Source organism: Aulostomus chinensis, chromosome 10, assembly GCF_037954235.1.
Source record: "Aulostomus chinensis isolate RoL2024-O1b breed Wild chromosome 10, RoL_Achi_v1.0, whole genome shotgun sequence".
Classification (NCBI taxonomy): domain Eukaryota; kingdom Metazoa; phylum Chordata; class Actinopteri; order Syngnathiformes; family Aulostomidae; genus Aulostomus; species Aulostomus chinensis.
Window position 1 is genome coordinate 11974911 of NC_141329.1, and position 23022 is coordinate 11997932.

General features: G+C 43.0%; 1 protein-coding gene across 1 annotated transcript in view; it reads right to left on the minus strand.

The window, feature by feature from the left end:
- Window positions 1–1037: 1037 nt before the first annotated feature.
- Window positions 1038–23022, minus strand: part of LOC147254428 (solute carrier family 12 member 9) — a 69015-nt gene continuing 47030 nt past the window's right edge. The window contains exons 10-13 of the mRNA XM_086216048.1: window positions 12072–12264; window positions 8048–8222; window positions 6882–7028; window positions 1038–5192 (exon numbers count right to left, since the gene is read on the minus strand). Coding sequence (XP_086072174.1) covers window positions 4231–5192; window positions 6882–7028; window positions 8048–8222; window positions 12072–12264 — 1477 coding nt within the window. The 3' untranslated portion in view covers window positions 1038–4230. The remainder of the gene's footprint in view (window positions 5193–6881; window positions 7029–8047; window positions 8223–12071; window positions 12265–23022) is intronic.

A 23022-nucleotide genomic window follows, 5' to 3' on the forward strand; every position in this document is an offset into this window, starting at 1 on the left:
TCTGTTTGGCCTCAAAAAAACCTGTAACTAGTAATCGCATCTAGGTGTCAGTGTGACCAAAATCCACTTGACACTCTACCCTCCACTTCCATCCTTTAATTCTTTCTCTGCCTCCATCTCTTCCCAGGATCCATCTGATGACTCAAGCAAACTGCATGTCATGTAACATTAAGTGGATGTTAAGATGCGGAGAGGCAGATGAAATGGGGAGTGTGGTAGAATTTGGAGTGTGTGCCAGTTCTGTGACTGGGCGTTAGGGATATGATACATGAAGGAAGTGACAAGTTAATGACAAGTTTCCTCTGATCAGGGCTACAGACATGACAGAGCGAGAGTTTCAGGCTCGGAGGCTCACACACGCTCAGTCTCGATGGTCTCCGTCTTTGATTTTGTCACACACACACACACATACACACATTTAGGAAAGCCCCTTAAGGTGAGCATTTTCTCTTCACCACTGCACCCACCCATCCTACTTCCTGTCACCGTCTCCTGTGTTCTTGTAGCCTGTAGCTTTTTTTGTTTTAACGAGCAAAACACTTTGAATGTAAAATTTAATGCGGATGCCTGCGGCCTTTTCTAAATGCACACTCCTCTACACATCACAAGACCTAATCCTGAACCCATTTCTTTACACACGCATCAAATCTTCTCAGAGCAGGGGTCTTCCCCTCAGTGATAAATGTCAACCTTCCTCTTCCTGAGAAGATATCGATGGGTATTTGTGCTTATTTCTCCAATCTGTTGTTTCCCTCAAAGCAGAGATGAAATCCATTTCTGCCTGCTTGGCGGCGAGGTTGACTGTAGGACAAGGTAATTTGGCTGGCTGGCACCCGCTAGCTGTCTGAGCTCCCGAGCCGTCGCAGCCTCAATTTCCTGAGTTTACCTCAAACAAACAAGTGCCGTCGACACAAAGATCCACAGCTCAGAGACAAACTAAATGGTTGAAATCAAATGAAGTTCGACTTGGTCATTATGTTTGATATGGATTTCATAAACAACTTCCAGAGTCAGTAAAAACACGACCTCTCTTATAAACCTTTTATTTTTTTTCCTGTCATTTCAGCTTACATCTTAAGCATTTGATTTTCAAATTAAAAAAAACCAAACAGTTCAAACACTTCAAGCTATTCTTCAATCTTAAGTGTATTTTGTCTTTAAGGCGTAAAACTTCGGCGCACAAAAACGTTTTCCCCTTCTTGCATTATGGTTTGTGAGTCAAGAATGCAGACAGAGCTAGCCACATACATCTAGCTTGAATGTAATGGAGACTGATGGCTTCAGCTGGTCATGCTTGTCTACTCTTGAAGGAAGGGCAAGTAGTTGTTTTTAGTTGAAATCAATCTTTATCGATTACTGAGCAAACAGCTGGATAAAGAGGACGTCCCTTACAGGGGACGATGCACATGAACATTTGCAAAGTGACAGTTTGACAGTTTTGCAGCTGTTGTTAGCTAATAGTCACCATTAGCTTTAAGCTAAATATGCATAGCGGTTTCCTTCTGCATTCTGGAGTTACAAGGAAGTGATTCATTGGGGGGAAAACACCTATTTGCCAATACTTTAAAGAGAAAATACACTTTTTTGGTGATGCTTTAATTTTTTCATTCAAAGATTGTACTTCTTTTAAGATTAGATAGTCATGACAAACATTTGAAGAGATGTAGTGTTGCTGGTCTACTGAGGAAGGTAGTGTCCAAACAAGAACCGTTCCATGAAACTAGGATGGGTCCATTTGGCTCACAAGTAAACATTTACCTCATTTCAAATACAGGGATGTCAAGACAAGTGGAAACCTAAATAAAACAACCTTTTTTTGGGGGGGGGGGGGGGGGGGTGTTCAAAACTTACACAGTCAGTGTGGGGAAGCCGAATAAATTGTCGTGGATTCAAAGACTTACAATTCATTCTTTACAATTATTTTAAAATAATACTGTACGTAACACAGGGCACATTCAGTATAATTAACATCTCCAGAGGAAGTACCGGAAACTGCTGAAAGTACTGCATGCCACGAGATAGTGCTTCAATATTCTGTACCAAGTAGGTGTTTCAGTTTCTAGGCTGCTTTAGCATCACAAGTGAGTTAAAAACAATTCTAAAAGTAGCTAAAATACAGAAGGCGATCACTCCGACATTGTGGACAATCACAGTAGTTCTTGGTCCTGTAAAAATGTTTGGGTCGTCCTGGAGAGCTGCACGACATGCTGTTTGGCAGAGGAAGCAGAAAAGTGCACTTGGGAGAAAGAGGAATGTTTTCCTGAGACAATAATTCTAAGACTGTCATAGTAGCACCGTCATTAATATCATCATTATTATTTTCAATTATGCATTCGTACTAACTGAGTAAACATATTTTCTGGAATATTCGGTCCAACTACCCATGAAATGTGGACTGATTTAACACTTTGGCTCCCTCACCAGCTAGGCACTTTTGATGGGAAAGGCATATGGAATGATCATCTAAAGAAATGTGAGCAGCAGCAGTAGCAGAGAAAATATTAAAAATCCACAAGAGGAGCCAGAGGACACTTCAGATTCAGCTGAGAGTATATCCTTCATTAGAGCACTATCTCTATCGAAGGTAGGGGTGAGGGAATAGTGGATGGAGCGACTACGGTGGGATGGCATTCTAGATGAGTGGACATTCTCCCCCGTAGGCCTCTAGGTTCAGGGACATAACAGTGGCACACCTGAGTTAAAGAACATCTTCGGCTGTGTGATACATGTTTCTGACTGCCTGATTTTTTGTCCCTTGCTAACTTCACTTCGGTAAATTTAAGCCTGAAACGCTCCGACTCAGTCAATACTGACTGCAGTTGGTAATTACTGCAATGAACCGGAGCAGCCACACTGGCCATGTTTGATGTGTGAGATTCAAATGTCACTGATGACATGACTTTTTTGCTACAGGTTTTTTTTTTTTTCTTCTTCTTCTTTCTTCCTCATATTTAACACGACAGAACCTCCTTAGAAACCGCTCTGTTCTCTTTACGTTCTGGCTACCCTGCAGCACAAACTGTGATGTAATCCAAAAAAAAAAAAAAACACTCCAAGTGGATGACAAATTTAGGGTGTCGGAGTCTTCACACCTTGTTTCCTCATTTGGACGTCCCCTGAAAGGCAATTGAAACATCCTCTTATATCCTGGGTGAGAGAATAATTTAACTGCCTTTGTCACCTAAACTTGATAGCAAATACCTGTTGTTTCTTGCTAATTTTAGCCAGGTTGTTCTGTCTTAACTCCACAGCAAGTCTTACATTTTTGTTCATGGTACAAGTTGTGGGCTTATGACCCTCCCTCAACCTGAATCCAACTTTCTGACAAAAAAAAAAGAAAAAAAAAGTTAAGAGTCATTCATGGGGCTGGAGGTTCGTGGAATCATCTTCAGAGTTATATTCATACAATTATTAGAAAGACTTGCTTTAGAAATAGATAGGGCACCCACCTGCATCTGCATACATTATCCTGATATGAGCTTTGTTCCAACTTAAAAACATACAACAGGAGGTTTATGGTCAGAGTTAGTTTTGTGCTGCTGTCTGATTATAATTTTAGTGCCTGTATATGTTAAAGCGGAGTATTGGTTGTTTTTCAATGAGTGGCCTTTTTCATGGCAATGGTTGTATTTCCTCCTACTTTTTAGCATTTTATTATTTATTTCATTACTTTCATCTTTTTGTGTTGTGGAATGTAATGTGATGTTGTCGAGGACCCCACAAAGACTAGCTAGTCCTTGTAGCAGTCAGCTACTGGGGATCTTTATGATAAACCAAGAAGCTAAACTAAATAGAGGCAAATACAAACACATCAGAGACGATAGTTTCCATAGGCCATAAATGGATATCCAGTGTATTATAATTTGTTGTGGACGTCTGTACGTGGAGACGAGGCGTTCGTCCATTTTTTAATCATAATTTGTTTAAATTAAAGTTGTCCTTGTGACATTATATTAGGTTTCTTTCATGTGCTTGCAGCAAACAGGATTTTCATTTCAAGATGTACAGTATAATATCTGGTCTTCAATTCAAATGCTTGTTAAATTTGTTGTCCATGTCGTGCATCACAGTGCAGCAGTGAGTCAGCTGTGACATCCCAGCCTGAGTTCAACGGCTGTAAAACTGGGCTGCGTTGGGTTGAATAGGTCAGCGCTGGGGGAGCGCTCCACACAGCAGCTGGTCAGAATACTGCAGCATTAAAGACACGTCTCTTGATGTGCCAGGAACTGTTCAGAGATCAGTGGTGATGACAGGAGTGACGCCATGGATGAGCAGTGTGGGACCCAGGTTCTGAGTCAGCAGCTCCAGCTGGCGTAAGTAAGTGGTGTAGCGACGGGTGTCAGCCGGGGGGCGGGGCAAGTAGAGGAAACGCACGGCAGGAGGTGGACGGGCCTGCTCCAGGATCAGTTGATTGACAGCTGACAAGTAGTCATCTGAGAGACGCGTGGTGTTGCTCGGAAAGCTGTTGACGTAATCCTCTTCATCCTCCTCCTCATCTACCTGTTGCTTTTTATCTTCTTTGATGGTATCCGGGGATGGTGGCCCAAGATTCTTGCCCCACTTGCCTTGACGTTGCCAGTGTAGCGAGACCTGCTGGTCCCATGAAACAGGGTAGATCTGAGCTTTAATTCTCAGCTCTTTCAACAGCTGGCCCAGCTTCTCCTCAGAGCCTCTCACGCTACGGCCTTCCTCCACGCACAAGAACAGACGGAGAGTGGCTTTGCGCCAGGCTCGCACCATGTTGAGGATGCATGCTAGTTGGAGCAAGAAGAGAGAACAAGTGTCCACGTAGCTGGAGCTGTCAGGACGTAAGAGGTTGACGGGCCAAACGTCCACATACACAGCGCCCTTCCCGGGAGAGGATGAGGCTTGGGAGAGGACCTGCGCACGGTCAAAGTTGTTGAAATAGCGAGCCAGCACCACATTCTTCAGCATTTTCATGGCATCAGCTATGATAGCAACATACTCCTGAGGCCCCAGAACCTTCCCGTCCCCAAATTCACCACCATCCTGCCTGCTGCTTGACCCCCGAAGGGAGGCAAAGTGGAAGCGAAGGGGCTGATGCTGCAGCTCCTGAGAGGTGCACAAAAGATCTGTGGACAGACTGCCGGATAGTGAGGGCTCAATCAGTTTGTCCTTTGGAAGGCTGTCGTCATAGAAACCCAGGATGAGGGTGTTGGGACGCATCCCACCTGGAAATTAGAAAAAAGAAATGAGAGAAAGAGCCCATTCGTTACACAAATCATTTCTTTGTCATTGGCATTGATTTTCTGAGGTATTAATTGAAAGGTTGCAGAGGTTCAGTCACTTCATCTGATGAAGAGAAAGACAGAGACAAATGTGAAGTAGACGGGAGCTGGGAGGAAGCCAGAGGGGGACAAGGGAAGGGCAGAAAAAAAAGAAGAGTGGTCAAAGTTAGACAAAACTGGCACTTTTAAAAACAGAACAAAGATGGCAGGCAACCGGGAAAGAACTTGAAAACCACTAATCTGAAAACACGCACTAGGAGATGTTGTGGTGCAATGTATAATGGTATGTATTAATCCAGAAAAAGTTGTTTATGGGTGTTTAAGCTTCTTCTCTCTAGCTCCCCAAAGTGGGGGAAAGGAGCCCCTGAGGGATTGTAAAACACAAATGAAGGTGTCAAAATATCAAAAAGTTTTGATTTTCATTTAATCCTTCAGGCGGCACGGTGGTCTCCGGCTTCTTCCCACCGTCCAAAGGCATGCAATTGGGGACGAGGCTGATTGATACTCTCAATTGACCGAATGTGAGTATGAATGGTTGTTTGTCTCTCTATGTTGGTCCTGCGATGGACTGGCGACCTGTCCAGGGTGAACCCCGCCTCTCGCCCATAGTCGCTGGGATAGGCTCCAGCCCCCCCGTGACCCTTAATAGGAACAAGCGGAAGACAATGGATGGATGGATTTAATCTTTCTTACTCTTTCCTCCTGTATTTCTCCCTAATTGAACATAGCCTATCTGGGGAGCACCGCGGACGACCACAAACCAACTCTGTTACATCTGGAGTTGCGGTGGGCAAAGAGTTCCATTAGGAGAACGTAGTGTTTGGCAGGATCACACTATTCCTGCCCAGTTCCCCTCCCTCACTCCCTCCAAACATGTGCCTCATCACCCAGAGGAGGTGTGAGTGTAGTGACATACCTTCATCTGGCTTCCCATCCACAAACACGGTCAATTATGTCTAGACTATGAACCAAGCCGGAGGCAGCAGAGATCAGCAGCCCTTGCTGTCCATTGTGTTGATAGACAACGCAGTTAAACTATGTCAGCCCTGACTGGTAAACAGATGTGACGAGGGGGTTGGGGGGGGGTGGACTTCCTCCAACAATAAGAACTTGACACAGATTCATCCACTCCATCTTGGTAAGTATACGTTCTTCCTCACTCCAAAGCAAGAAGGGTGATCTCTTGAGAAATCTCAATGGGGGAACTGGGTTCATTTCATAATCTAAAATTTTCTGTCAACATTTGTGTCAGAGTATTTGATCAAAAAACACACACAAAAAAAAAAGGAATTTATGGTTTGCTATCAAACTTACACATCAAAACTTAATGAAGAACAGAACTAAAGCTGCACAAACTAATGGCTGAAAATGACATTCATCAACTATTTTCTGAATCGATAAATTGTTTCAGGCTTTTTTTAAAGGCAAAAATTCGTAACATTTGCTAGTTCCATTCTCATAAATATGAGAATTTGCTGCTGTATTGGTATTTATAAGAGAAAACTAAGATTCTTGCATTTTAAACTGTTGGATGGACCAAAGAAAATTTCACTTAAAACACATACAAATATTAAAGGAAAGCTAACATTTGAAATGTTAGAGACATTTAAAAGTAATGAGGGAGACACTGACCAAGACCAGAGATGAACAGCAGATGTTGGATGCCGTGACGTACAGAATCGGCTAGCGTCAAGTTGACAAAGGCTTTGATGTTGAGATGGTCAACCAGGGACAACCATGAGTCATACTGGGCCTGCAGAGGGTCGGATGGTAATGTGTCTGGTGGAGGAGGGCAAAATGAGGTGAGAAAGAAGCTAATAGCTCAGTATGTGCTCAGAATATCAAGAACCACAGGTAGAACTAACAGGAGGTGGAATTCGAGGGTGGGGGAGTGGTAAAAGAGAGATGCAAACACAAAGGAGAGTAACAAATGATCAATCTGGTAATAAAAACATCAATATGTTGTTTGTAGAGAGCAATCCAGAGGCCACATCTACACTGTCCCTCCTCGGATACATGATGGGTGAATCACACCTTTTATATTTCTCAAGACCAGGACCCTCATTAGTACTCAGATGAAATAAGGGCTCTTCAGCTACTAATGAACATATCACTTTTTCCTCCAATGTGAAACTCTCACAGGATGAGTCTTCATTCAGCCCTGGTGTCCACACACACACACACACACACACACACACACACACACACACACACACACACACACACACACACACACACACACACACACACACACACACACAATCCATAAAAGAAAAGAAAACATTCAATGACCCTGCACTTGCTGAAACTCTGCGAGTGTGTGTCTCTGCAGGAAAGAAAAGCAACGCCTCAGAGGATTGTGTGAGTACGATTACTTCCCTTGAAAGACACCAGCAGCAGATGAGCCGATGTCATGGAAGAAGAGCCAGAATTCTAAAACGATCCACTAAGTGAAGCAGTGCTGACTGTGACACTCTACTGCATGTGCTACTGCAACTCATACTCACACGTTTTGAATGAGTCCTGCATGAAAACACTGAAGTGAATATAAATCTAATGGCTATTTTGTTGAATTACCTCAAAACTATATCCCATCACTACAGATTTGTTTGGCTGTTTAATAGTCACCCTCTCACAGAGAGAGTCAACGAGAAATGGTGCATAAGCAAATGTTGTCTGAGTGGAAACTGTCATTAACAACTTTGGAAGTCGACAGTATTTGCTCTCATTAACGTTCACGAGAGAAAAATGATTCCAATAAGACTTAAAGGTAAAGTTAGATGTGTCGGTGTCCTTACCGAGGTCTCCAAGCTGAACATGTCCCAGCACGTATAGTCCACTCTTCTTGATGTCGTTGATGAAGGTGATGAGGCCAACACTGCTCCGAGGGTTGGAAACCATCAGCAGGATCTGAGGCCGCCAGAACTTGACGTGATCTTTCCTCACGTCGAGCATCAGCAGGTATTTACGCACCTACAGGTGACAAGAGAAGGGATTATGGCAGTGAAATGTCTATCTAAAATCCCTTCTCTTTTTAATTAACCAGACTTCAGTGATTGCAAGTGCACCCTAAAGCTCAACGTGTCATGATTCAGGCACACCAGGGAATTGATGCCTTGCTCAGGCAGCCACGTGTGCATATGTGAGTGTGTGGTCATTTTTTCAAAACTATAAACTGGCCTTCATATCGGATGTGTAGTTACCCTGGAGCAAAAATACATCCCCGATATTTACAGAACCCTGAAGGAGAAGTAGATATTAGTATTATAAAGATCCAAACAGGTTCACTAATTTGTAAGTATTATAGTCAAGAAAAAGACAGTTTTGGTCGGGACGGTGGGTGGGGCAGCGGGGGGGTCTGTGTAACTTCCGACAACTGAGCTTGAACAATGAGTCTTCAGCTTAGTTTCTCTTTAACGTCGGCGATTTAACGATACTTTACCCACTTCGACACATGAGTTCTGTGAAATCTTCACTTCAAAAACTCTGGTCATGGCAGATATGCATGGGATAAAAATAAGGAACGACTTCCACAATTATTACACACCCCTCATGTTCTCAAAAATATGATTTCCCTTTCTAGCAAGAAATATAAAATATGTTGGATCTCAGGTAAAGTTTGCAATGCCTTGTGGGATGAGTATTTCCTTTACTCCTCAGAGAATTATGTACACAGTCTTGTCCCTGTGCCTTTTCAAATTCTTTTTCTTCTGTTGTGTGTTGTGGTCATGATTCACCGGCTCGTTGGTTTGTAAAACGCTTTTTATAATGATAATGGAAGAATTGAATGGGAAATTATACTCTCTAAAACAAAATCAGAAGCTGGAGAAATTAGAACACTAATAAGTTGCGAAATCACAAGAGGGTCAGCGTGGTCTGCTCCTACTGACCCAGAAATTTAGAGACAAGTCCAACTACTAAGACCACAGCATTAAAATTAACGTTGATTCCACTCCACCTTCTACTTTATTTATGCTACTATTACACCGTTATTCAGCCCAATTTGTGTATTTTAATTACTACTTGTACCATCGTGTGCAGGGTTTTGCAAAGGTTACATAGTTTCTTTTTAAGTGGCTGACATAATCCACCAACTCTCTGCACCTCTGTCGTGAATGCATGCGTAGACTGGTGTGCTGCAGCAGAATCTTTGATTTAGAAACATTTATTCACTATTTTTCATGAATTTACCCAACTATGATTGTTTAATTTTCACTGCCAGTGTGTATGAGTCTGTAGTACACAGCACGCTAAAACACAACCAGCATTAGAATTCTACCAGTGTGCTGATGAGGCAGCATCAAGGGACCATTAAGGAAATGTAACCATGTGGAACCAAATGTTAGATCTAAACCTACAGTCTACTAAGAATGATTAACACTCAATTTATACCCTCATTGGAATTAATGACCATTAGCTCGGTGACAACATGCCCCCCATATTAAATCTGGTGCTCATACTCGCTTTGAAGGTTGGCTTTAGAGGATAACACAGCCTCTTTCTTTGCTGCACATGAGAGCTTCTATCTCAGAGGCACAGAGAAAGTCATGTCCGATGTGAGCGCAGTGGTGATGTGATGAAACTGTACGTGGTCCTCCAGTCACCCCACACTAAGGGCGAATGTGGTGGGGGAAGATTCAATCCCAAACTGGCCTCTATCCACTCGCCCTTCACTCGGAGTGTCATTCTCCCTACTGTGATGTCACACTGACGACCCCAGGAGGGCCCTCCTTATTCAGGAGGGGGGTGTAAAAGCTTTGAGGCACCCTTGTTGCTTTCCTTCAGACACAGGAATAAGCTGTCACCATGGTTACATCCAGTGTGTTTGTGGTTTTGTGTTGTGTCAATATGTCAACATGTTTTCAGGGTAGGGTGTTATGTGTGTCACATAAAACCAGTCGTGCAAACAGTACTGTTCATCCTCTTTTGTTGCCTTAGCTATGGCATTCGTATGAGCAAAAAAATGCATAAAGATGTTCAGAGATCAGAAAACAGATAAGACAAAAAATATATATTTTTTGCGGTCTTCTTTCCTTCTTCAGGTAAATCCAAGTGGCATAAACACAATTTATCTTCATGTGCAGGACTTTAGCTAATAATTAACGAAGTAGCAAGACAGAACTGTATCCTGTTTCCTCTATTCTCTATTCACTGTTGCGCCAAGGGTTGGTGGCGCTGGCTTTGATGCACACTCACTGATGAGGGGTTTTATCGTCCCCTCCCTACTACTAAATTTGGGATGCCCTTCATCTGATGAACCCATCACGCGAATGCTAAAAGGGAGGGGGAGTGTATAGAAGCTTGTTTGGGATTGAGCCTCAACTCCTTTAAGGCAATTTCACAAGTGGCACTATTTAGTGCCTGTGATAAACAGCTCTTAAATGGAGCAGAGTCCCTTGAGAATGACCTGAAACACTTTTAGGGTGTATTTAATAGGTTTGAGGTATTGATATCAAAGAGTGGCTTTACTTTAGATAATGATCGTCTTAGAAAAACATGTCGAACTCAAGGTCCGTGCAGTTATCCATCAAGCATTAAGTTACAACCATTTCCGACATTACTGTCACCATAACTGTTTTTGTGTTTGTGACTGGTAATTACTATTAAAACAAAACAAAAAAAGGTCTCAGGAACTGACTGCCTCTACTCATCTAATCATCTGTCTCCCTTTATCTCTCCATTTCCTCCTGTCTTCTCATCCATCAAGCTATCATCATTTCTCTTTCGCCTCAGTCTCATCCATCACTCCATTTTCACAACCCCCCCCCCTCCTCTGCTTATATTCTGTCTCTATCTTCTTCCTGCTGTGATACCATCAGCATTTCTTGCCTCAGTTTGTCTTTTTCCTCCTCCTTTTTTTCGTTTCTCAACACTGTCCGTTATCTCCTGGTGTGTTTTTCTGGCAAGCCGTCCCCGTTGCAATGTCACCTAGCTGGCATTCAGCCACACTGGCTGCTACTTGGAGGGGCAAGAACAATAAAAAAAAAAGGAAGACAAAAAAAGAAGAAAAAAAAGGGCATGTGAGAGATATTTACATGCACACATGAGACCTCTCCCGTTAGGCTTATTAGAGTAATCTTTTAAATCGGACTGAGCTGGTTCCTTCTGTTTGAGGTGAGAGAAAAAGCAGAGAGAGTGGAAGGAGGGGGGAGGTAGTATAAGAAAGGAAGGAAGGTGAAGAAGGAGGAGGAGGAGGAGGAGGAAAAGTGCAATAAGTTAAGTGGTTGTAATAATGTTCTGCCTCCTGACAAGCTGCTGGCAAACCCTGCCAGCCCCCCCCCCCCCCCCCCCCCAAACCCCAACCCCCCACCCATAACCCCTGCCTGCAGCCTTGGCAACGATTCCCCTCGGCAATGGGCCTTCCTGGCAATGGTGCCCCTTCTCCTTGAGAGCAACAGGCTCGCAAGATAGAGGACATGGAGAGCTGGATGATGTACAGCTGTGAATGTTTGTAAATGTTGTAATAAAAGCAGGTTGCTTTACTGAGGAGGAAAAATGTAAATGTATGTATGTGTCTGGTGAGCTTGATATAAATGTGATAGATGGCTGCTGTAGCAATGACAACAAAGTATTTTGTGTGAATGCGAGGGAAAAGTGGGAAAATGTGTGTGTCTGCTAAATGCAAAGTGCCTGGCTGAGAGTGAGGCAGCAGTCTGTTTGTGTTTGTGTGTCCCTATAAACCTGATGAAATGATTGCTTGGCAAAGGTACAGGCTCTTCTAAAGTTGAGGGGCTGAGATTTTAGTTGCTCCAGTAATGACATAGCAGTATTGAGGGTGTGTGTGTGTGTGTGTGAGTGTGTCTCAATGTTTCTCTGCCTGACCTGGTGGAATATAAGAGCCTGGCTGATGTATCCCCAGCTGGAGGTGGGACTGAGGTAGTGAATCAGCAGAAGCAGCAGAAGCATGAAGGCTATGCTGGCTGAGGCATAGATGGCGTTGATGAGGAACATCATGACGGCGCAGCCAACAATACCTAACACACACGTGTGCCAGGTGAAATAGCGGAAAGTGGGCCTGCGGAGAAAAGAAAATAAGTCATTATTATAGATGAAAGAAACCTCAGGTGAATAGAGGATCCTCCGCGATAAATACATTTTGATATATCTGTGTATGGTGGGGGTTAGATTTGGTCATTGATTGTTTCGAGTATCAAGCGTACAAAAGGAAGAAACAAAAACTAAACTGTGATGTTTTGCAAGAATATCAAGACTGGATACTTTCACACATTAAAAAAAAAACATATGAAATGGGCGGTAAAATGGATCAATTTAAACAGGAAAGAATAACAGTCGACATGCTTTTTAAAAACAAAATCAAAACTATAAAGTCCCCAAAGAACATTTACATCCACCAAGGACGTACCCTTATAAAAATTTCCTAACATCAAAAATTGCTGTTCCGTGAATAGCTACGTACTGCTAACAGCCTACAACACTATTCAGGAACCAGGATCTACAGGATCTTCCCTAAAAAATGGCAGTAAGTCGATTAATTATTTAAGGTTGTAACAGAAACTACTTCAATAACAATTCTACCCAACGATTGTTCGGAAAAGCCCCATTTCCAACCCAAAATTCCATTTTGACCGCTGCTAGAGGTATAAAGAATAACCGATGAATAAATATGCATCCGATTTGATTTTTAAGGTATGGTTTCGCCGGTTCAGAAGGTTTGGAATCAGTCAAAAGCAGAACTTGAATCAAGGACAAATCGATTCAGCTCCTAAGTACTCTCAAGGTGATATTAACAAGGTTACCCTTGTATGAAGTCCTCACAGATGAACTGATATTGCTCCAAAGTTTTGAAAGCAATCAGGCAGTTTCTGGTGATAGAGTTGTGGCCTTTTTTTGAGGGTTATCAAAGAGAGGTTCTCTGATTAAAGTTTTTTTTACAGGGATTCTTTAGAGGCAAGAAAATCCTTTTGTTAGTAACAAGCTGCAATCCTACTCCTGTGAAGAGGGACTTCCCAAATGGAAAAAGGGGGATTCAACCAAACACAAGAGATTTCATTAAAAAATTAAGATTCTGCTAACATGCTTTTAAATCCACCTAGTTTGAAAAGGTCAATTAAACAGGAATGATGTATCATTCAAGTTTGGCAAGAGAAAAGAAATACATGTTTAGTCTTATTTATTGTCATTACTGACCTTATTCTCACAGCATTTTTGACAGCAGTCTCCAGTTCTATACATATCTCAGGTATGCCTTGAAGGAATGCATCCAAGTTTGCCACAAATGTGCACTGGGACTCAAAGACAATAGAAAAGATTTTGGTGGTCAATGGTCACCGTGACAGACACACATCATTGTGTGGTGCTGTACTTCTAGTTATCTGTTTCTCTGTATATATTTTCCTTTGTCATCCTGAGTGTGAACATGAAGCACAAGCAACAGACATTTGGAGAATGAACTTATCAATGATGAGTGAATCTTTTAAAGAGAGGCTACACAACAAGAAAAACAATACATTTGTCTGGGTTCCACTATACAATTTTAATGTCACATGATGGTCAATGTAATGAATTTTTGTAACCAAAAGCTGTAAAGCTGTTGTATTTATCCGAATCAATTTTACTCGGGTATTAATTGGAAAATTTGCAAGAGAATGTGTGCCCTATGAGCTCTGGAAGCTGAACACGATGCACGTCACCTGGCAAGCACACTCTTGTACTTCCACTGCACTTGGAATATACAGGGTTAAGTGAATGTTTTTTATAGAAATGTAAACAAAGGACTTTTTACTGACACATGTCAACCAATACACATTTATATGATGCAATTTTGGCCATGCTTACATTTAATTTTCAAGATATTAATTAAAAATGAAGCACAACCCCCCCCCCCCCCCCACACACACACACACACACACAAACACACTTTGACTTTCTAATATGAAGCTGTGCGGTAGAATCAAAGCAAATACAGAATTAATTCTGGAAAAAGAGCAATTAACATAAACACACACAAGCAATACAATGCCACAGCAAAATGCACTGTGTTTATGTGCATGAGCGTAAAATTAAATATAGTTGTGAGCATTAGTGAAATTCATTGCTCATTTGTACCTGTGCATTTTAAGTGTAAATGATCTGAAGAGGTTCAGAGGTAGAGTGGCTGTCTAGCAACTGAAGGGTCGCTAGTTCGATCCTCACTACCCCGGTGACCATGTCGACGTATCCTTGAGCAAGGTACTGAACTCCTAATTTCCTCTGATGGCCTTGTGGCCTTGTGACCGATTGGCAACCCATCCAGGGTGAACCCCTACTCTTGCCCAATGTCTGCCCCCCCCCCCCCCCCCATGCATATACAAAATGGATGGATGGATGGATGGACAATCTGAAGAGTTTGTGGAGTTCCACCAAGAATGGAGTCCCTTACACTTAAACTTACTTACACTTTTGGAGCCCTATGTCACTGACCCTAATTTCCTGCTGCGACTGCCACCATTCACATCAACAGTCTTTAAAATAGTACCAGCTATAATTACATAATGCAGCTCAAATGACCGACCACCTTTGTCTGTTGGCCCTCTGGCACATTTGGACTTTCTGAAGCGGGAGAGAAGTAAGCAGCACTGAACACAGGGGAAAGGGGCTAATATACTGAGAGCATAGGAGGGGGTGACAGTGCCAGGAGGCTGAATTAAAGAAGAAGAGACACACAAGGGAATGGAAGATGCAGACACAGAGAAGTAGAGGAACAGCAATGGGGAAAGTGAGCGGATCTTGAAAGCAAATTCTCTTATACCTGCACATCAAACCTACTGAAAGCTGATATTTTGCATTGTTGTAAAAGTGTCATTCTGTGTAACTGAGACGGATCTACCGTTTACCCTTAATTTTCAACCTCACTGGTAATTGGTTTACCAGTATCAATAAATGAATAAAGGAAGATGACCTTTAATTAGCAGTAGCCAAAATAATCCTATCGCATAGCCCTTAACAACAAATCAGGTTCTGGTGGAACCACATGCACAGAATTGCATTTGTGAGCTGGAGTCAGTGACAAAGACATAAGAACACAATCTGAATTTGTAAACTTTGCTTTGGAAAAGTTGACCTTGTCTTAACACACTTGCTCAAACTGGCTATTTATGCCTCTGCATCCCAAACAACCATGGGTTGCTCATCCTAATGTCGATCCCATTATCATGAACAGGGTAAGTCTGGAACATCCTTTGGGACTCAAAAGCTTTTGGAGCGCAAAGTTCAAGGTCACCGTGACAGGTAGAAATCGAGGAGGAAAATATTGTATTACGACTGTTAAATCTAAATGCTAAAATCGAACCCATGCATTTATCCAGACACCAATGACTGCACCTGTGATCATCTTGTTGTGTCTGGATGTATTCTAGTCAGTTTCTGCTGTTGCACTGCATGGGCCAACTATCTTCGAAGTTTGCTTGTGTCTCTTCTCAACTTGATCACTTTGCTTCAGGGGTTGCCACATTTCCCTCCTCTAATCCCTGTCTCCATCCCGTTGGAAAGTAGCTGTAATTACGATAAAAGCTCACCCATCCGGTCTGCTCTCCCCCACCCATCTCTTTTGTCTCTCCTGTCCCTCTATCATCAGCGACAATGGTCCCCCTCCATACAATCACCTCACTCTCACCCCTTCACCTGTCTCCTCACTGGTTCTCCAGCAAGTGATGTCACTTAGCTGACTCAGCAAAAGGACACTGAAATAATCGTCGCAAATCAAGCCCTGAGAGACATTAAAAAAGAGGAGAGGGATGAAGATGGAGAGGAGGCCCGGCATTAAGCCAAGAAACACGTCATAATTAAAGGAAAGTGAGGGCAAAAACTTTATCCTTACTCTCCCTCTCTCTCTCACTGAGAGACACACACACACACACACACACACACACACACACACAACACACACACACACACACAGATGAGCATGCTGCCAGGAGATGACAGTCTCTATAAGTGAGAGGTCAGTGAGTGTATGAGACATTACGTCAGTCAACACTCGTGGAAAGTGCAATGACAACCTCACCACATGATCTCCAGGTCCCCAGAGTGAAACCTGCTGTTAAATCCACCAATGCTTGTGCAGGAATGCGATCGGCTCATCACAGTCTCTGATTAATCACATACAAGGCCATTATGTCATGAAAAGACACCATTCTAAACAGCAGCATCTCGTCTATTTTCTCTGCACCAATGCCTCCTTTACGTCTCCACCTTCAGACGGTATTCAAAGGATGAAGTCCTAAAATCTGTTGTGGGGAATCAATATTTTCAAATTAAAAAAAATTTCACTTAGCATAAAACAATTTATTAATAACGTAATATGTATGAAATAAAATGCACGATGCACTAAATATTCAACTTCACTTTTTATCTACTCAGTTTTATAATTTGGTTTTACTTCTGTCAGCTATGTACATATGGCCCTTAGAGCATATCCATCTAAGAGAAGTTATCCTTCTTCTCTCAGACAAACTGAGCTATGGTTTGGCTGCTATTTATGCTCGGTACAGCAGCCTTTAAACACAATAGATCTTACTGGAGTCTCGCTGATTTAATCAGGGTTAGGGAAGAGCCACAGAATTCAGATCAACAGAAAAGTACTTAAGTGGACAAGTATTAACTAATTTTCAGCAGAAAACTCAGTCTCTATAAATTTGTGACCCTTGTACCAGATGCATGTTTCTACAGTGTTAATGTTGCTGTCGTCGTTTAACGTCCTTCTGTTCATCTTTGGATGAAAATCTAAATTGATGTCACCGTACATCCTTGAGTAAGTTATTGGATTCAAATTACCCAATTGTTCCTGATGAGCAGGTTGGTACCTTGCATGATGGCCCCCACCATCAGTGTGTGTGCGCATGTGTGCATCTGTGTGTGTGTGTGTGTGTGTGTGTGCGTGCGTGCCTGCATGTGTGTGAGTGAGGCAACACTGTGAAGCACTTTGACTCACGCTTAAGTAGAGCAGTACTACATAGATACAGTCCATTTAGCATAAAATAGTTTATACTGATATAGAAGTTCCAGTAGAGACAGAATAAATCAGTGGACCCGATCCTTTCTGACAACACAAAGCAGACAGCAGTGTTCATATTTCTGATCGAATATGAAGTACATTACACACAGAATGCAACCTGAAAATGTATCTCACCATCACTGAGAGCCCTTGCCTGTTGTCAGAGACACAATAATAGTTGTAACATGGCGTTGTGTGTGTTGTGTGACAGCCGTGTGTTTCTAACATCCAGATTGCTGTGTAGCCTTTTGGTGGCAGTCAAAGCTGAAAATTCGGCCTCACAAGTGTGTGACAGCTCAGAGGTAAAGGAACTCTTCCTATCCTCGTATCCTTTGCAGAGGGGAAGTATGTCTCCAACTCCTCTGACAGTGTACATAGGTGGTCCTGCATCAGAGCCATCAGGTGCAAGCATCTCTTCTCTTCTGTATACTTTAATGCAGGGGTCACCAACCTTTGTGAAGCGGAGAGCTGCTCCTTGGGTACCAATTCATGTGAAGGGCTACCATATTGACACACATATAGAGATTGTATACATACAAAATTTGTTTTTTTACCTCTTTATATAAAAACCTGTTTATACATAGATAAATCTGGGACAGGCCTGTTGTCATTTTCTAATTCACAGCAATGCAAGTGTGATTAAAGAATAGAAAAAAAAATTAGATGCAGCTCACTGGTGAGTGGTGCTGTGGTGAGCTATTTTTAGAACAGGCCCGCGGGCGACTCACGTGGTCCTTGCGGGCGAAACCGTGCCCGCGGGCACCACGTTGGTGACCCCTGCTTTAATGTATGTGTGCATCCACACTGCCTTCTGACTGGGTTTTCTCAGACCAGTATTTGAACTGTGATCTAAATCACATGGCAACAGGACTGACGCAGATCTAACAGTAATTCATGCTCTGAAGTTGTCAACAAATCCAAGAAGTCCCACACACACACTAGTCCCAGGTTGATATAATTAGATAGTTTAAAACTGCAAAGGAGGAATCTGATAAACTCCTCCTATCGCCATTTGTGCTTAATTTTATTTGGAATGGTGTTGGTTCATTGATGAAGCTAACGGACTGAGGCTCAGGAGTGGATAGGAAGAGAGAACAGGGACAGGATAGGGAAGACAATGGGGGGGAGACACACACACACACACACACACACACACACACACACACACACACACAAAAACAGCAGAAAAACAACAACAAAAAAACAATAACAACAATAACAACAGAGAGAAAAAAAAGAAAAAACATTGGTTGCAGAATTTCCAGTGCAGGCTTACCATTTGGTTTAACATAATTTTTAGATAAATGTCTGAATGTGTGATTATGGATCAGTTGTGCACCGCACGTGTGTATGTGCGTGTGTATGTGTGCGTCTATGTGTGTGCTACGGTTTGTCTTGGATGCTGTGGGTAGCTGACTGTAGCTGATGTGGGGGACCAGGACATCACGCCCCCAGTCCAGGATAGCAGGCAGGTCAGGACCAAGCCACCAGGGTACCCAGAAACCCCCAGAACACAGGGAGCCCCAGTCCATTGTGAAACATCACCAATCGACCATGACTTCATTTTTACGTGGAGGGCACACTTACGCTGTCTCGTATCACAAAGCCGACTAGCTAGACAGTCCCCCCAATTGAGTCATCACCATCTACCACTTGCTTTGACAGCAACCTCCTGCTGTCTTGCTCAGAAAAACTGTTCAACAGAGAGACTTGCACTCCTGCAAGGGGAATGTCGAACATACATCCCTGTGCTGACTTTAAATAAGTCTGGCACTGCAATAAGTATGCAACTTGTTGTGTTAAACTTTAACCAACCCTGCTAGCTAGACTGAGGATGCTAAGCTAAACACAAAAACCACTTGATTGAAAGATGCACAGTAACAGCAACTCAAAGTAAAGAAAAACAGCTGCCACGAAAGTAACCAAGTGAGCTTGGCTTCACCCAAGGCTTTAAATCTATGAAATTTAAAGGCTATTAAACAACTATGCTATGATGGTAGAGGGCTCAGCAGCAATGACAGACAAACTGCAATGGACAATGGCATCGACCATCGGCCCAACCATACATCGACATTGAAGTGAATTACTACAGAGTACATCTACATGTAAATTGATACAGGGCAAGCTCACAGACCCTTATCAAAACCTAAATGGCAGAGCTCTGAGTTTATATTGTCATCTGAGGCATGAGCCTTTATTCGCAACCCATCATCAAGTCATACCCCTCCATTTACAGAAAATGATTCTCACACATCCAATTTTCTCTCATCCATACAGACGTAGTTGATGAACCATCTAGGTTTAAAGACACCCTAATCTCATTTAATAACACGGTCCGGTCAGATTGCTCCGACTCGTATTTGGACAAAGGATGGGGTTGGCAGAGGGTGGAGCTTTTGTTTTTAGAGTTAATGGTTCAGCTGGACAATTCACAGATTATTACAAAGACAATCAAAGCGGCTGCAGAGAATATGCAGCTGTAATTTGGACAGCAGATGGCCCTGAACTGGTAAAGCGTGTGAGTGTGTGTGTGTGTGTGTGTGTGTGTGTGTGTGTGAGTTGAGCTGATAGTTGTTGCTTTCACTTGTCCACTCTGACTGAAGGTCATTTCCCGTATGCGGCCGAGTTCAAAGCTTTCCACAAACATCAATTGGCATCAGAGTGGAGTGCACAGTTATGTCCTGAATCCTGGCCAGTGACCCTGTGATACTGTATGCATGTATGTGTGTTCATGTGTGCGCTGATGCGTGTTTAAGCTACTAGTCCAGGGCCTGAGCAGCATCAGCAGGACACGCAGCACCCCCTCAGGAACACTGCACACAGCTGGAGCCACCACTGATAAAGCTGTAGCCAACAAAAGCCCCCTCACGCAGAGATAAAACTACAAACGCACATGCACACAACTACACACACACACACACACACACACACACACACACACACACACACACACACACACACACACACAAATACACATAGAGTCCAAGAGGCAGATGCACTCACACATCAGCGATCAGGAAAAAGCGTGACTTGGATCTCAGTCTCCAAATTGCATACCTTCACTGCTGTGTTACTAACACACACACACACACACACACACACACACACACACACACACACACACGCACGCATACACACACACACACACACACACACACACACACAGAGTTAACAAGCAGACATCTTTTCCGCTACATCATAATTTCAATCCCTTTCCTACACAACAGCAAATTTAAGGGAAATATTTCTGCTAAATTAGTTATGCTAATTACAGAGCTGTTCTCAGGGGGAGAGAGGGCGCTAAATGGCTTTTAATTCTTTTCGCCTGGAAAGAGACATGGGAGAGAGCCAGACAGAGCGCAGGATGAAAGAGGGCGAGAGTACAAGAAAAATATAGATAAATAAACCACCAAACAGAAAAAATGCCCAATGACACAGCAACAATAAGCAGAATTAACAACTCGGGGGAAGTGGACGGAGACGGCGAATCGACTGAACAACAAGCCGTCTTATCAGCTGTGGGGACCCCGTGGGGTTCCTCAGTTGAGGAGAGGGAGAGGAGAAATCAATGGCAGGCAAAGTTTTGCGTGTTTAACTTTATGTCCTGTAGCCATTGCCGGACGTCATGCAGCGATAACGAGGCACAAGCAACCGATAGCACTTGACATAGAAGGCACAGGAGACGCTGTAGAGTGTGTTACATAGAGGTTCTGAATTGTCTCACAGTAAGTCTTCAACACACTTTCTCGCTTTACCAGAGTAAAAGTACATGTACAACTGATGTTGATACTGCAGAAATGAATGGAAAATGGACTCAATTTTATATAGCGCTTTTCTACCTTAGCAGTACTCAAAGCGCTTTACAGTGTCATCTCATTCACCCATTCACACATTGATGGTGGAGGCTACCATGCAAGGCGCCAACCTACTCATCAGGAGCAATTATGGGTTCAGTACCTTGCTCAAGGACACTTTGACATGGTCACCGGGGTCGGGGATCAAACCAGCGACCCTTTGGTTGCTAGACGGCCACTCCACCCCTGAGCCATGCCGCCCACAATGTCTCCCTCCAGTGATGAAAAGGTTTTCTTATTCCTGGACTTGAATGTTTCACTGATAGATATCTGTTTCCACAGTCAGCTAATAGATGTAACAGAGCTAATAGAGACTGAGTGCACAATTAAGTCCCACCCACACTGAAGGGGAAACAATTATTTTCTCTCCATTAGGTTTGTATTGTTACACAATATCATACTCCAGTGTGTACCTCTCCTTGTAATATCACAGTTTGGTTCATTTTTGGTACAACAGGGATTAAAAATCCAAAACATAATACCTATCTCCTTTGTCAATATCAACTTCATTTTTCAAAAAATATAATCTTAATAAAGTATAAGAAAATTTAAAACAACAAATTAAATAGGATGCCAGTTACAGAGTTGAGTTGAACATTAACTATTCCAGCATGTAGGGAGTTCACATTTATTTCCTTATTTTAAAAGATGACATAACTTTTCCACTGTCTTAAATGCAACATAACAGTACAGGCCTGAAGGTATCCTGGGGTGCACGTGATGTGTAAACTTCAGCAGGTGAGAGGCTTTATTTTTCTTTTAGCCCTTCCATCAGCTCAGTTTCCTTGTGATCAGCTGCCCTACGTGATCTCTACCAACACAGCATCATTTATTGACACTGATTTGATAAATCTATTTTATGTGGAAAAATGCTCTGCAGCTTTATGTAACCATCCATCCATTGTATTCCGCTTATTCCTGTTAAGGGTCGCAGGGGGCTGGAGCCTATCCCAGCGTCTAAGAGCAAGAGGCAGGGTTCACTCTGGACAGGTCGCCAGTCCATCGCAGGGCCAACATACATAGACAAACAACCATTCACACTCACAGTCACACCTACAGTCAATTTAGAGTATCAATCAGCCTCGTCCCCTCTTGATGTCTTTGGACAGTGGGAAGAAGCTGGAGTACCAGAGAGAACCCACACAGGAACAGGGAGAACATGGAGACTCCACACAGAAAGATCCCGAGCCTGAGCCGGGACTCGAACCTGGAACCTTCTTGCTGTGAGGCGACAGAGCTGACCACTGCACCACTGTGCAGCCTTTCATGTAACCAATGATGGAAAAAAGGTGTTCATTACATAATTTCTAAATACTCTGTTTTTCTACATTTCTGTGAAGTTTGGGTTATGTTAAATGCCCGAAGGACAGGCAGGCAACTAAACCTGTTGGTAAAAATGGAGATGAGATGTGCTGTGATTTACTTGACCAATGTGGTCTGTGTAGCTGCTCCTGTTGATTATACTGATAGCAAAAATAGACTGACCCAGTGTTTTTCGGGCGTTAATATATTTGTGTGAGAGCTCTTATTTAAAGTGTGGTCCAAATGCAAAACTGCCTTTGTCATAGGATGCACAGAAAACAGGGTAAGAAATCCAACATATGTGTGTTTAGAGGCTGCTGGGTTAAAACAATTTGCCTGGAGACAAAAGTGGTGGCGGCACAGTGGTGCAGTGGCCAGCGCTGTCGCCTCACAGCAAGAAGGTTCTGGGCTCAACCCCCGGCTCGAGCACGGGGTCTTTCTGTGTGGAGTTTGCATGTTGTGCCTGTGTGGGTTCTCTCTGGTACTCCAGCTTCCTCTCACAGTCCAAAGACATCAAGAGGGGACGAGGCTGATTGATACTCTAAATTGACCGTAGGTGTGACTGTGAATGGTTGTCTGTCTCTATGTGTTGGCCCAGTGGACTGATGACCCGTGCAGGGTGAAC